Source organism: Equus quagga, chromosome 1 (assembly GCF_021613505.1).
Source record: "Equus quagga isolate Etosha38 chromosome 1, UCLA_HA_Equagga_1.0, whole genome shotgun sequence".
NCBI lineage: Eukaryota > Metazoa > Chordata > Mammalia > Perissodactyla > Equidae > Equus > Equus quagga.
The window spans coordinates 94,130,838-94,143,667 of record NC_060267.1 but is presented as its reverse complement, the minus strand read 5'-3'; the positions used below and the strand labels follow the sequence as shown (position 1 = coordinate 94,143,667).

The 12,830-nt window shown below is 63.7% G+C and overlaps 1 protein-coding gene across 10 annotated transcripts in view; it reads right to left on the bottom strand.

Annotated features, from left to right (window-relative positions):
- RXRA (retinoid X receptor alpha) overlaps window positions 1-12,830 on the bottom strand; it is a 101,296-nt gene that overhangs the window by 27,776 nt on the left and 60,690 nt on the right. For 8 of the 10 annotated variants that reach the window (XM_046663174.1, XM_046663148.1, XM_046663184.1 and 5 more), the window contains exon 2: window positions 2,385-2,650. In XM_046663174.1, coding sequence (XP_046519130.1) covers window positions 2,385-2,650 — 266 coding nt within the window. Of the gene's footprint in view, window positions 1-2,384; window positions 2,651-4,076; window positions 4,230-5,418; window positions 5,846-12,830 lie in introns of those variants that run through there. The other 2 variants (XM_046663157.1, XM_046663211.1) reach the window with 2 other exon arrangements.

The following is a 12,830-nucleotide window of genomic DNA, read 5'->3' as shown; positions in this document are numbered from 1 at the left end:
AGCCCAGCTCAGGCCGACACCTCTGCTCTGGCTTGGCTGCCCAGACCCTGAGACGTCCACTTCCTGCACGGCAGGGTAGGGTGGCACCCGGGACGTCGATGGCCCTCCGGGCCGTGCACTCGAGCAAGCAGCACCCGGCTGCGCACCAGGCCCTCCTCGACAACAGCAGACATCAGAGAACCTCGCTGGTCCTGGCAACCAGGACTTTGTGGTTGTGGCTGGGGCAGGGCGGGGGCACGCCTCCCCGAACTCCACCCACACCCCCACACATACGGGGAACCGCAGGCTTCCAAGAAAAACTGCAGAAGCCCAGGAGCTGCACTCAGCTCCCAGGGAAGGAGCTAGGCGGGGGGCTGCCAGGGGTCGGGGTCTAAGGCCACCCCGGAAAGGCAGCTTGAGGCCGAGCACGGGGCTCAGATCATGGCAAAACTAACTGCAGCCCAACTGACCAACGGACAGACAGACACACGGACGGAGGACCAGCAGGACAGCAATGAAGGTCTGGGGCACACCAGGTTTGTGCCCCATGCTCACCCCCTTGCAGGCCCGGCTCCTCCTCTGACCCCCTCATCAGCCTCCTGGCCTCTCGCTCACAAGCACCCTGGATTCCACACGCACCCACCACGTGCCAGGAACCTCGCTGGGTGCAGAGAACAACAGAGAACAGGATGAATGTGGCCCCAAAGACCTCCCAGCCCCAGCACCGCCCCACCCCTCCCCTAGCGGCTAACCGTGCCCAGGGCACCAGGCTCCCCCGAGGTTTGGAGCATCACCATCACCCTCGGGTGGGCACCTGGGGCTCAGGCCTCGCACCCCCGTGTACAGGGGGGTACAGCTCCTGCTGTACACGAGCCCTTGGGGCGTCCAGGGCAGGTAGCACGCCTGTGACCAGCAAGGAGCCTGGTGGGCTCTCAGAGCCACTAGGTGCCAACTTCTATCCCGGCCCCCTGGGGGCAGGTGCAGGCCCAGTCTTCATCCGCAATCTCGGGGTGTGACATCGCGCAACCAGCAAGAATGGGGGTGGGCGGCTCTGCTAAAAATAACCAGCCAGGCCCAGGAAGGGGGCCCAGCCTCCCTCATGTTAGCACATCGGGCCTCCTGCCTGCTTCTAGAAGGCCAGGTGACACGAGGGGAGTCCGGGGGCTCTGCAGTGATGCCCGAGGCCCTAGCTCTTCCACATCCATCCCCCAGGTGCAAAGGCACTGACAAGGCCACCCTGGAAAAGCCAGCGAGGCTCTCCACCAAAGCCAACACCAGACAGGCCAGCGGATGGGCAGCGGGCTGGCTCCACACCCCAGTGGCACTCTGGGTTCCTGCCCTGGAGGGGGCGTGGCTGCACAGGCAGCAGAGGGCTTGGAGTCCATAGGAGACAGCTGCCACTATTACTGGGTGGCTCTGGGCAGAGGACCCTGCACTCCAAGGCCCTCCCTGGCAGGCTGTCCTGAGGCACCACAGAGATGGTGGACCAGAGCTCTCCTCCACCACCAGGGGAGGAACAGCTGACCCCGGCCTTGGACACTCAGAGCAAGAGGGAGTCCTGCCTATTCCAGGAAGGGCAGCTCAAGCCCCCAAGAGAGGGAGGCCCCGCCGGGATTCAGGCAAGTCTCCATGCCATCCTAGCAAGAAAGCCACCAGGAACCAGCCTGAGCCGGGAGAGGGACACCCCACGGGGCCCCACGGCCCCTTCACAACTTAGGATCCCGGGAACTCAGGACAACTCTGCAGGGGCTCGGATGAGAGGCGCCTCCGGGGTCCCCACGGCAAGCACTGGACTGAGCCAGGCCCTGCCAGGCACCGGCCACTTCCTGAGCCAGACACAACCCCAGAAGCCAGCCTGCTCCAGAGAAGCATCTGAGCAGACACACAATGGTGGACAAGACCACCAAGGCCAGCAGATGAGCTACGGCCACCTTGGACCCGAAGCCTGGCATCCCCGAGGAGGGACACGTCAGCACCAAGCTGGGACACGTCTCACCCGCAGGGTCCAGGGCCAGGGAGCGCTGAAACCACTTGGCATTGGTATGAGCAGAGACCAGCAGGGAAGGACCGGCCGGAGGAGGGGCGGCTGTGAGGACATGGGGCTCCAGGCTGGTGGCTTTAGACCCGAGGAAGGGAGAGTCGCCACCCCACAGAGCTGCGAGTCAGGGGAGCAGGGAGCCCCTCTCATGGGAGGGCCACACTGGGGTAGAGGACCGGCCTGGCTGATGGCCTCTGCTGGTCACAGCTCAAGAGTCAGCAGACCTGGGCGCAAACCCAGGCTCAGGCCGCCTCTGCAGCTTTGAAAGAGGAAATGACAGCACCTGCCTCCCAGGGGCCACACAATGCACAGGTCTCCTGCAGGTGAAGCCCAGCCCCGCCCCCTCCGGCCCCGGCCCTGCACTTACCTGGGGGCTGCCAGTGCCGAAGCCCAGGGTAGGTGTGGTGGGCACGGACATGGAGTGGGGGCCCATGGGGGAGCTGATGACGGAGAAGGGCGGGCCCATGCCGTTGATGGGCGAGCTCAAGGAGCTGATGGGCGAGTGCAGCTGTCCGGGGGAGCCAAGCGAGGAGCCCATGCCAGGCCCCAGGGAGGGGTGCAGCGAGGGGGCGGCCATGGAGCCACGGCCCGTGGGAGAGCTGAGGGACGAGGAGTTCACCTGGCTGGAGAAGTCTGCAAAACAAGAACCCACAGGAGAGCTGTCAGCAATCCGCACAGACTGGCCTGCCACCCCTCTGGCCGTGGAGACCATGAGGCCATGTAAGGGCAAGCGACGCCCCAGGCCAGGCCCCAGGCACCCCCACAGTGATCCTGACGGTGGACTGATGCAAATTCTGCCATGGGAGGCCAAGCCAGGGGTGCCTGGAGCTGCCCTCCAAGGCAGCACCCCCACCTGGTCCAGGGCAGGTGCAGGACAAGCAGGCTGACAGCCACGTCCGCATGCACTAAGATGCCTGCTGGGCAGGGAGGCAGGATGGCTGCTGCTCGGACCCTCACCACCCCAGGCCCATCCACCTGGAATGCCGGGTCACTGGGAATTGCCAGCCTCTCTGCCCCTCTACTCAGGGGGTCGAGGTGAAAGTCTGGGAATAATAATAAAAATAACCAGGGCTCAAATTTCCAGAGCACCCCCTATGTAGCAGAAGCGAGTCCATGTCCTCGGTGTAGACTGATGCATGGCATCAGGAGCTATGTGGCAGGTACTATTATCACCCCATTCACAGCTGGGGAACGAGGCTGCGTGTTCCTACAGCTGTCTACAGCAAGGCAGGACAGGCACCAGAAGGCTGACCCACTGCAAAGTCTGTGGCCTTAACCAGCAGGCCACACTGCCTGCAGCTGCTCAGGTACCCCCGCAGCAGTGGCCGAGACACCAGACCTCCAGGCCTCCCTGACGGGTGGGGCCCCAGAAAAGTGCACACTTCCTCTGTGTGTGCCCAGGCCCGGCAGCGCGAAGCCCAGGGGCAGGGAGCTTCCGGGTGGGCCTCACGGAGGGGGCCCGGGTGTGTGTCAGGCGTGGAGACGGGCAGCCCACAGAGGCTATGGGGAGAGGCGGGGACCTCCCACACACCAGTCTTTCATGTCAGGGATTTCAAAGCACCCACAATCGCTCATTAGGCCTCCCCATCCCACCCTGAGGGCCTGGCAAGGGGAAGCATCCCCAGGAGGGAGGCTCCCAGGTGACAAATCCACTGCCCACGGGCCTGAGCAGACCATCAGGAACTGGAGGAGCCCAGCCAGGAGCCGCGGTCCTCAGCCAGTCCTGCCTCAGCCTCGCAGGGTGCCCCAGGCAAGCCTCGGCCCCTCTCTGGGCCTCCACTTCCCATCTGCAAAAGGCCTCCTGCCCCGGCCTGCAGCCATCAGACGTGCTCCTGAGAAGACCACGGGTGTGATGGCATGCCCTCCGTCCATGCGCACCCCAGGTTGGGGGACATGGCCCAGCTGCCCCCCTCAACGGCCCCTGGAGGACTTTGCCTCCCTGAACCTGGGAGGAGCTGCGTCCTGAGCGTTCCCTGAGGGCCAGGCCTGGAGCAGGGAGAAGCCTGTCAAACTGAGGCTCAGGGGACCCGTGCCATCGCCTCCAGACAGCACTACCAACCTGCAGTCAGGACTCAAGGCAGATCACTCCGGCCAAGGGCCGAGCTCTTATCCAGGACCTGAGGGGCCCGTCCACGGAGGTGTTGGGTGGCGGCCAGCCCTTGGGGTGAGGTGGTAACAGCAAGAACACGGGACACTCTGCCACCCCGGCCTGACACCCCCCACCCCGGGCACATTTACCAGCCTCCAGCCCAGGAGGCGGGGTGCAGGAAGGGGGCCTGGAACGCAACCTTGGAGCCAGGGCGTGGGGGGCCTGCCCCTGCACCCCGTCTGACTCCACCAGCAAGTGAGCCTCATCTGATCCATCTGAAACCCTCACCGACCCCAAAATTGGGAATAAACCACAGAACCTGGAAACAAAAGCTTAAGGAATTCCAGAACCAGATGCAGCGGCACCTACTGGCAAAGATCAGTACTGCAAATCAGCCCTATTAGCCATCCACAGCCCTGCACCCACGCCTGGACGCCAACTCCACACACCCAGGGCTGCCCACCAGAAGCCAGCGAGGGGAGGCCCGCAGGAAAAGATGCCCAAGAGCAGCAGGCAAGATCCGACTGCATAGCCTTGATGTCACTGAATTCCTGTGACCCTGTCCACCCACCTGTGACAAACAAGGAAAATGAGACACAGGGAAGGCACGAGAGTTACCCAAAGGCACAAGCCCAGAAATCGGCAGCTGCCCCTCAGCCACTGTAATTTCCACCAGGCCAGGGCTGGGACATCTGGAGCCGCCCCTGGACTGGGAACCCTGAGCCAGCTTCATCCCTGTCCAAACCCCAGCTTCCTTATCTGCAAAATGCCGACAGGCCCAGCTGCACTGCAGGTTGCAGGCCAAGGCAACTAGGGGGTCCCCACCCCTGTTGCACAGTGCAGAGAAGCACCCCAGTCCAGAGAAGCACCCCAATGACGTCGAGGTGGTAGAGAAAGGAAAGGACTTTGCCAAATGCGCTTTGCAGACATCTCCACCGAGAACACAGACCAAGAGGGGCAAGGGAACAGACGGGGTACCGAGAGGAGGCTGGGCCAGGTGGGGTCCCATCCCAGGAGTGCGTCCAGAAGCCTGAGGGACCTGGCCACCCCTGGGGGAGCCGCCCACCTTTCTTCCCAGCCTCTGGGAAGGAGAGGGGATTTCAGGGCCAAGAGGGAGAAGTCACTCCCGGATCCTCACAGTCTCCCCACCTCCACCCCTGCCCTGGGGATCCTGGGGAGACTGGACGGCTCTGAATTAGAGGAGGGGACTGGCGGGGCATAGGGGGCTGCTCTCCTTAAGGAGCCGAGTGCAGCCTGCAGTGCCAGGCGGGCCCAGAGCCACTCAGGGGCTCCTGCTGCTGGCCGGCCGCACCTGGCAGAGAGTGTTCCCGTGGGGGCGGGGGGACTTCCAGCTCACGCGGCTGCAGAAGCTGCTCCGGGTCCAAGCTGGCCGCTGGCCGCTGGGCCTGAGTGCTGGGCTGTTTATTTGTTTGCTGCTCGGGCAGGAAGGGGAGGGAGCGGCGGGAGAAAGCTTCGGCCGGAAGGAAGGAGGGAGGGAGGCGGCCTGCTTGACTGCCAGCTGCCAGGCTGCACCCCAAGGCTCCCCCAGCCCCCCAAGGCACCGCCTGCACCCAGCCCAAGTCTGAGAATCCTGAGGAGGGGAAGCTGACGAGACGGAGGGGAAAAGGGCAGCAGAGGAAATGGGGGGTGCACAGAGGGGCATGGGGAGAAAGGGGGAGATGGGTGGAAGGGGCACCCAGTCTCCAGCCTCTGGTGCAGCCCATCCCCCAAATGTGAAGGTGGGGGCCTGGTTCCTCAGGCACGCCCCCTCTCCTCCGCACTCCAGGGACAAGTGTCTGGCAGTTGCTCCAAAGAGCTGACCATGAGCCCTGGGGGCTCCTGAGTCTGGAGGGGGCAGCCGCCCCGCCAGTGCCCGCCTCGGCGGGACCCCCACTGCCCCCGGCCCCCACCCCAGGAGCTTCCTGTTTACACAGAACATCCACAGCAGACACTTTCCCGGAGCCTGGGTGACAATGGGCCGGGTGTGTTTTCTGGAGTCTTCTGGAGAGAGACACTTTCTGGCCAGGAAGGGAATGTTAGGAAGAAAAGGCAAAAACTGCCCAAACATCCTCAGCGTGCAGAGAAGCCGCCAGCCCGCCCCCCAACCCTCCACGTGTGCGCAGGCTCTGCCTTTTCCAGGCCATTTATCTGTCCCCACCCACCGATAAGCAGCGGCTGCGATAAGGTTATTCTTAAAAAGTCATACTTTGGACTTGCAAGGCCTTGTCACCAGCCAGTCACCACATGCTTATCTGATCCTCAGCTCAGTGGGGCTGGCGGGGCCGTGGCCACAGGACACCAGGCTCAGATGCCCCCAAGCCAACCCTGGGACCCAGATGACAGCCGGCCGTCCCCACCCGAGGGGGTGCAGAGGGGCCTCTAAGGGAGGTGCAAAACCCAACTGCCGAACCTGGGGCCCTCAGAGCCTGGGCCTCACGGGGCCCCAAACCCCAGCATCTCACACCCTACACCCACCACGCCCCCTTTGGGACCACCAGCAATCGGTGGGACTCTGAGGAAGGAGGCCAGGGCCTGGGAACCCACAGAGACCTCCAGAAAGAGACAGGCCCCCATCCAGACAGAGGGCATGCCCGGCAGCCTCATATGGCAAATGGACCTCACAGGGCTGCCAGATTCAGTCCAGGAGGGCTGCATGGAAGAGGCAGTGGACAGCTCTCCCCTTTTGGCACAAAAGGCATTTCAGACGAAACTGATTCTAAAACGCAAACAGCTGAAGGCCAGAAACAGACTCCGTGGAGCAGACGTGGAACGGCCTGGAATGCTCAGCGCCCAGCGCAGGCATGGAGGAGCTCCCTGGGCCCCAGCGAGCGAGGGCGAAAAGCTACATTTAGTAAAGTTAAAATAGGCAGCTCCAGGGCTGACTGACAGCAGCGCAGGCCGCTTCTTGAGAAGCCAAGCTCCCTGTCGGAGCCACAGGCAAGGAGAAACTCCAACCACGGCCCGGGAGCAGCCCAGCGTTCCTTTGAGAGAGGGAAGGGACGTCCCCACCGACCAAAATTCCTGAGCTGCTCGGGCTCCCTCCGGCATGCCCACCCTGCTGTCCCCAGGACCCCGCAGCAGGAAGTGGGGGAACCCCCACCAACTCCCTTCCGGCCTCTGCCTGGCAGGCGGGGGAGGTGGCAGGAAATGCCAGCCCCACTGTGGCAGGGCGGGGGGGAGCCCCGGGACTCCAGCCCCTCCCAGGCAACCAGGGAAGCCCCGTGCTGTCCAGGGGAGCTCAGGATGCCCTTTTGAAGGTGCAGGACCGCCCAGGGCAGGGTCTGAGCAGGCCACGTGTCCTGTTGAACTGAAGAGGACACAGGGACCCAGCCCAGCAGAGTGGGAGGATGGGTGGCCCAAACAGAGCATGGTGGGGTCCTGTGGGGCTGGAGTAAGCCTGGGGCTTCAAGGAGGGCAGGAGGGGCTGCATGGAGGTGTGACAGGAGGGGAGAGGGCACAGAGGGGCCGGAAGGACCTCACAGTGAGCCACACCCGACAAGGACAAGAACAGGTCCACTGCCCCACCCCTGCCACTCCGCCTGGGGATCCCCCTGGAACCGAAACCCTGAGGCAGGGAGCCAGCGGGCTCTCAGGAGCTTCCCGGGTCGCCCACCTCTGGCCCCCACCTTCCGGAAGGGCTGCTTCCTCTGCCACCCGGGGGGGAAGAGAAGTGGCAGCCCCGTGGGGACTGCGGTGGGGACCACGGCGCGTTGGGGTTTGGGGGAAGCTGAGGGCGGCCGGAGCAGACAGCGGGGGAGGCAGTGCGCCCCACAGGCGAGGGGCCTTCAGGAGCTGGGGCTGGCGGCAGACACACCTCCTACCCACACGGGGCCACAGGGCCGGCCTCCCCTGGCCTCCGTCTCCCCTTCTGTAAAACGAGTATGTATGCTGACAGCAGAGGCTGCCGTGCTGGCCCAGAGGGATGGATCCTGTGAGCCCTCCCAGGGTGGGCTCCCAGCACGTGCTGGGTGCCTGCTTCCAACCTCCCCACACAGGGGACCGAGACTCAGGGCCTGTCCTCTCCAGCCCTGGGGAGCATGGTGACACACTGCCTCTGGCCGAGTGTCAGTTTACGGCTCAGGTGGGTCGGGCTGAAATTTCAGCTCCTCTGGGGTCACTCTGCCCTTTCCCCGGCCAGCGGCCCCAGCCCCAAATCTCAGCACCACTGAGGAGGACACAGGTCAGCTCAGCCCTCGTGTGGTCAGGAGAAAGCCCAGCCTGCCTCCTGCCCTGCCCCCAGAGCCGGGGGCCCTCAGAGCAGGGTCCAATGGGGAGCACACCAGGCAGGCAGCCTCAGGGGCCCCCAGGGAGAGGCCCCCAACTAGCCAGAAAGGACCCAGGCCCCTCCCTCTGCCAGGCCCAGCAAGTCCCAAGTCCCTCAGCCGGCAGGGGCCAGAACTCAGGCCCGTGGGGCCGAGTGGCCCAGACCAGCCCAGACCCCAGAAGAGAGGGGGGAGGGGGCACAGGGAACCACAATATGCATCTCCTTCACCCCATAGCCCCTCACCTGTCTACAGGTGCCCAAGGGAAGTGGCCCTAAGGGCTTTCGGGCCCTGGACACCCAACAGGGGCTTCACCCCTGCAGGCTCCCCAGAAACCACCGGCTGGCCTCTCCGAAGTACTGCTTCCTACCACTGCCCTACTCAGCCCTCTGCAACACAGACAAGGATGTCCAGGGGCCCAGAGGGAAGGGGTGAAGGAGGGGGCAGGTGGAGTGGACAACGAGGGCCAAGGGACAGGCAGGACGCTCCACTGAGTAAGGGACGGACACCACAACCCTGCCAGCCCAAAGGCTGCAAGGGAGCCCAGAGTGACCAGAGCTGCAGACCCAGCAGGCAGAGGACCCCCAGGGCCCCAGCGCATCCCTGAGAGCCTTGGGTGTCCAGGCATCAGAGTGACCCCTGGTGGGTGGGGCCGGCTCAGGGCCCTGGACTCCAGTCTGGCCACTGACTCTGCCTCTGTGAGCTCAGACCCCCTGGTTCCATCTGAGCATGAGACCTCACGGACTCAGGAGTGCCAAACCCACTTCTGTGGTCACCAACCCCCTCCCTAATTGCAGACAGCAGGGTCCCAGCTCCCTGTCCCCTCCCCCTGGAGCAGCCATGTAGCTGGGCCCTCCCTCCGAGAAGTCACTTCCCGGCCCTCTGCCCTACAAGCCCGAGACGGCCTCAACGGCAGGCCCCCATCCAGCTCCCCTCAGGCCCACCTTGGCCCCCAACATGGGATCAGTGGCCAGCTCCGAGCGGAGCCTGCAAAATGCAGGGAAGTGAGGGGGCGGAAGTGAAAGCGAGGGGCTGGGGGTGCTGCCGAGGCCTCTGGTCCCTGACACAGGAGGGTATGTAGCATGCGGGCACGACTGGCCAGGCAGCTGGACTCCCAGGGAAATAGAGACACAGGCAGGGGCAGAATCTGAAGCCCAGACATACAGAGCCCAGGGCCCTCCCCGGCCTCCCAGGGTTTAAGGACAAGGAACAATGATCCAAACACCTCGACCTCCAGGTCCCAGCCGGGAAAAACACCAGCCCTTCAGTCCCAACCAACAAACTCCCCAGGGCAGAGGGCACACACCGTGCAATGCCCCTCATGGAGACCCCATCAAGGTCCAAAGGGTCTAACCAGGGAAACCACTCTCCATAATAAAGCTCAGGGTGAGACATCTGTATCAGCATCTAGTGTGCACTCAATGACAAACACGTCTGCACCTTCAGCATCATCACCACCACCACCATCATCATCGTCATCACCACCATCATCATCATCTTCACCCTCACCACCATCATCATTATCACCATGACCATCATCATCACTATCACCATCATCAGCACCATCAGCACTATCATCAATACCATCATCATCATAAGCATCACCATCATCTCCTTCACCATCATTACCACCTCCGCCATCATCATGATTATCACCATGACCATTAACGTCACCAGCACCATCGTCACCATCATCATCCTCACCACCTGGGCGACCCCAACCTGCCCCACAGCACAGACAAAAAGGCTGAAGCCCAGAGAGACTGATGGTGACATTAGATGGGCTTTGCCACAAGAAGCAAAGGGACAGTGTTTTGGGGTTCTGCTAGCCATACTGAGTAAGGCCAGGGCTGGTGAGGTGCAGGAGGAAGAACAGGAAGTCGTGCCCAAGCTGGCAGCCACCTCGCCCAGCCCACTCATACAGCCTGGGGGAGCTGCGGTCGGTGCTGTGGGGGAAGTGGGGAGCACAGCCAGGAGGAAGGGGGCAGCCAGGAGGGGCTCCCCAGGACCAGCCAGCCCTTGACTGGGCCTGGAAGGTATTCGGACAGAGCTGAGGAGTGAGAGCACCAACACCCTGGAGTACTAGGGCCAGGGTCTTTGCAAGAGGCTGCCCCCCATGCCCACCCTCCAGAAGCCCACCCTCGACAGAGGCTGTGGCCACAGCCCTCAGACCAGGTCCAGCTACAGTCAACTAAATGCATCTGCACCACCTTCCTCCTGACTCTGACAGTGGACGCTGTCATCACCCATGGGGCCAGGCACTCCAACAGATGAGTGGGGGGCACCCCTGGGGGCACCTTGGGTGCTGAGCTCCGCACTTAACCTAGGGGCAGCACTGCTCAAACCACCACAGTAAAGATGAGGAAACCGAGTCCTGGAGCTGCCAGCACTCCCCAGCTCTTTACAGCTTACTGAAACGTAGCAAACACGCCCCGGCCAGGCACCTGGGACGTGGGGGCCAGACTCCCGCCTGAGCCCTGCCTCTCTGGCCCCGTCTCCTGGCTGTCAGGTCCCTCTTGGCCAGGCCAGCCTGTGTGCACCTGGGTGCTACAAGAAGCCCCCACAGGCTGCTCATGGCTTCAGGATAATGGGTGCCAGGGCCTGCTGCACAGACACCTCCCTCCTGGCTCTGTCCTGCACACCCCACAGACACCCCAAACACTGGCTCAGGACATGCAAACTCCCCACCTTCCCCTCCCTCTTCCCCTTGACCCCAGGGCCTCCCCAGACCTCTGGGCAGAGCCACTTTTTCAGGAGAAGCCAGGTGACTATAGGCAGAGCTGCCCCTCGTGAGAACCAGCAGGCAGGCCTGTCCCCAGAGGCCTGAGGAGGCGGCAGGGGGGGATGTCAGGTCTGGCAGTGACTGAGTAGTGGCAATGGGACTTAGAGACCCATCCTGGAGTGCTCGTCCCATGGCCAGGTTCCCACAATGCAGGCCACACGGCCGTCACCTGGGGCACCGGAAGCTGAAGGTGGAGCTCCAAGCCACCTGCTTTTACTGAGGGCTCCACAGCCCTCCACCCCAGAGACGGCTGGAGGGCAAGGCTTCAGATGGCCCAGCGATCGGGCCACCTCCTCATCCCAGGGACAGGGTGTTGAGAACGGCCCGGCCCGGCGGCACACAGGATGGAGTCAGGAGAACGCGGTGACAGGCGGCGCCCAGCTCAGGCCCATCCAGCCACCTTCCCTCTTAGCTGGTTCCTAGAAAGGAGCCCCAGCAGGGAGGCTGCTGGGTGGAGGCGGGCGCAGGCCACCTGCCCAGAAATATGCCAAGGGGCCCCAGAGCATCCCCAGAGCTGGTTTCTAGCCCCATGGCCAGAGGCGCTCTGCACGCCAGCCTGCATCCCCGTATGGCTGTCCCCTCCCTGGGGCACAACAGGTACACCAGCTGGACCTGCTGCCAGACAGCTGGGCCACGCCTCTTTCTCAGTGTCCCTAACACGTGCTGCGGGGGAGTGAGCCTGGCGAGAGGCAGCAGCCGACCCCCAGGCCTGCTGGAACCCCGGGGGGAGGAGGCCCAGGCATAGAAAGGGGGCAGTGAAAGGGACGGGGCCACAGAGCAGCTGCAAGCCCGCCACGGTTAACCAGCCTGTGATGCTGTTACCACCCGGCCTCTGCAGAACAGGGAGTCCCGGACCCCGGGCCGGCCACATGGCGGACGGTGAGGTCTCCCTGGTATGAGGGGTCTCCCTGACGCAAAGATGCCATTGGGCAGCAGCATCAAGGGCAGTCTGGGCCGTGCCAGCCCACGTCATAGGGCCCTCGGGACCTCCGGCTGGGGAGCTGCTCCTCCATCTACCCCACGAAGGAGCAAAGGGGTCTGGAGGAAGAGGCACTCCCAAGCCAGAGCGAGGGCCACCCAACAAGGACCAGGGCCCTGCTTTCACCCCTTGTGCTCCCAACACACTTCACCCCTACAGAGACCACCCACGGCCAGCGGGGATGGCCGGGCAGAGCTCCAGGCAGGGACCTGGGGTGCCCAGCAGCGATGCCCACCGTGGGGACAGACAGGAGCTGAAGCACGCTCACCTCTCGGAGGCCAGGTGGGGGCTCTGGGCGCCGCGGCCTCCCCTCCATGCAGTCCCCCTGAACCGTCCCCATCCCCTCTGGGGTGCCTGCCCAGACAGGAGGAGGGTGGGTGGGAAGGGGGGAATTCCTGGAGAAAGGCCGCCTGCTCCCCGGCAGCCTGGGGGGCGAGGAGGCCCGGAGCCTGTGGGCTGGCAAGGCAGTTTCTCTTCAACAGGAAAAGAAATGACTCTTGTTTCATTTTGAGCCCTGCTGTTCCTGCTAGCGCAGGGGCCCGCCGCCCGCTGCTCTGTCGTGGAACTCCTGTGCTTTCCACCGCCCCCCCCAGCTGTTTGTCTCTCTAACTTTCATTTGCATCCCCCGTTGGCTTCTGGAACACACTCGCAGATGCTCGGGTCAAAGCTCGTCCAGACCCTAGCCGCCCGCGGTGGAGTGG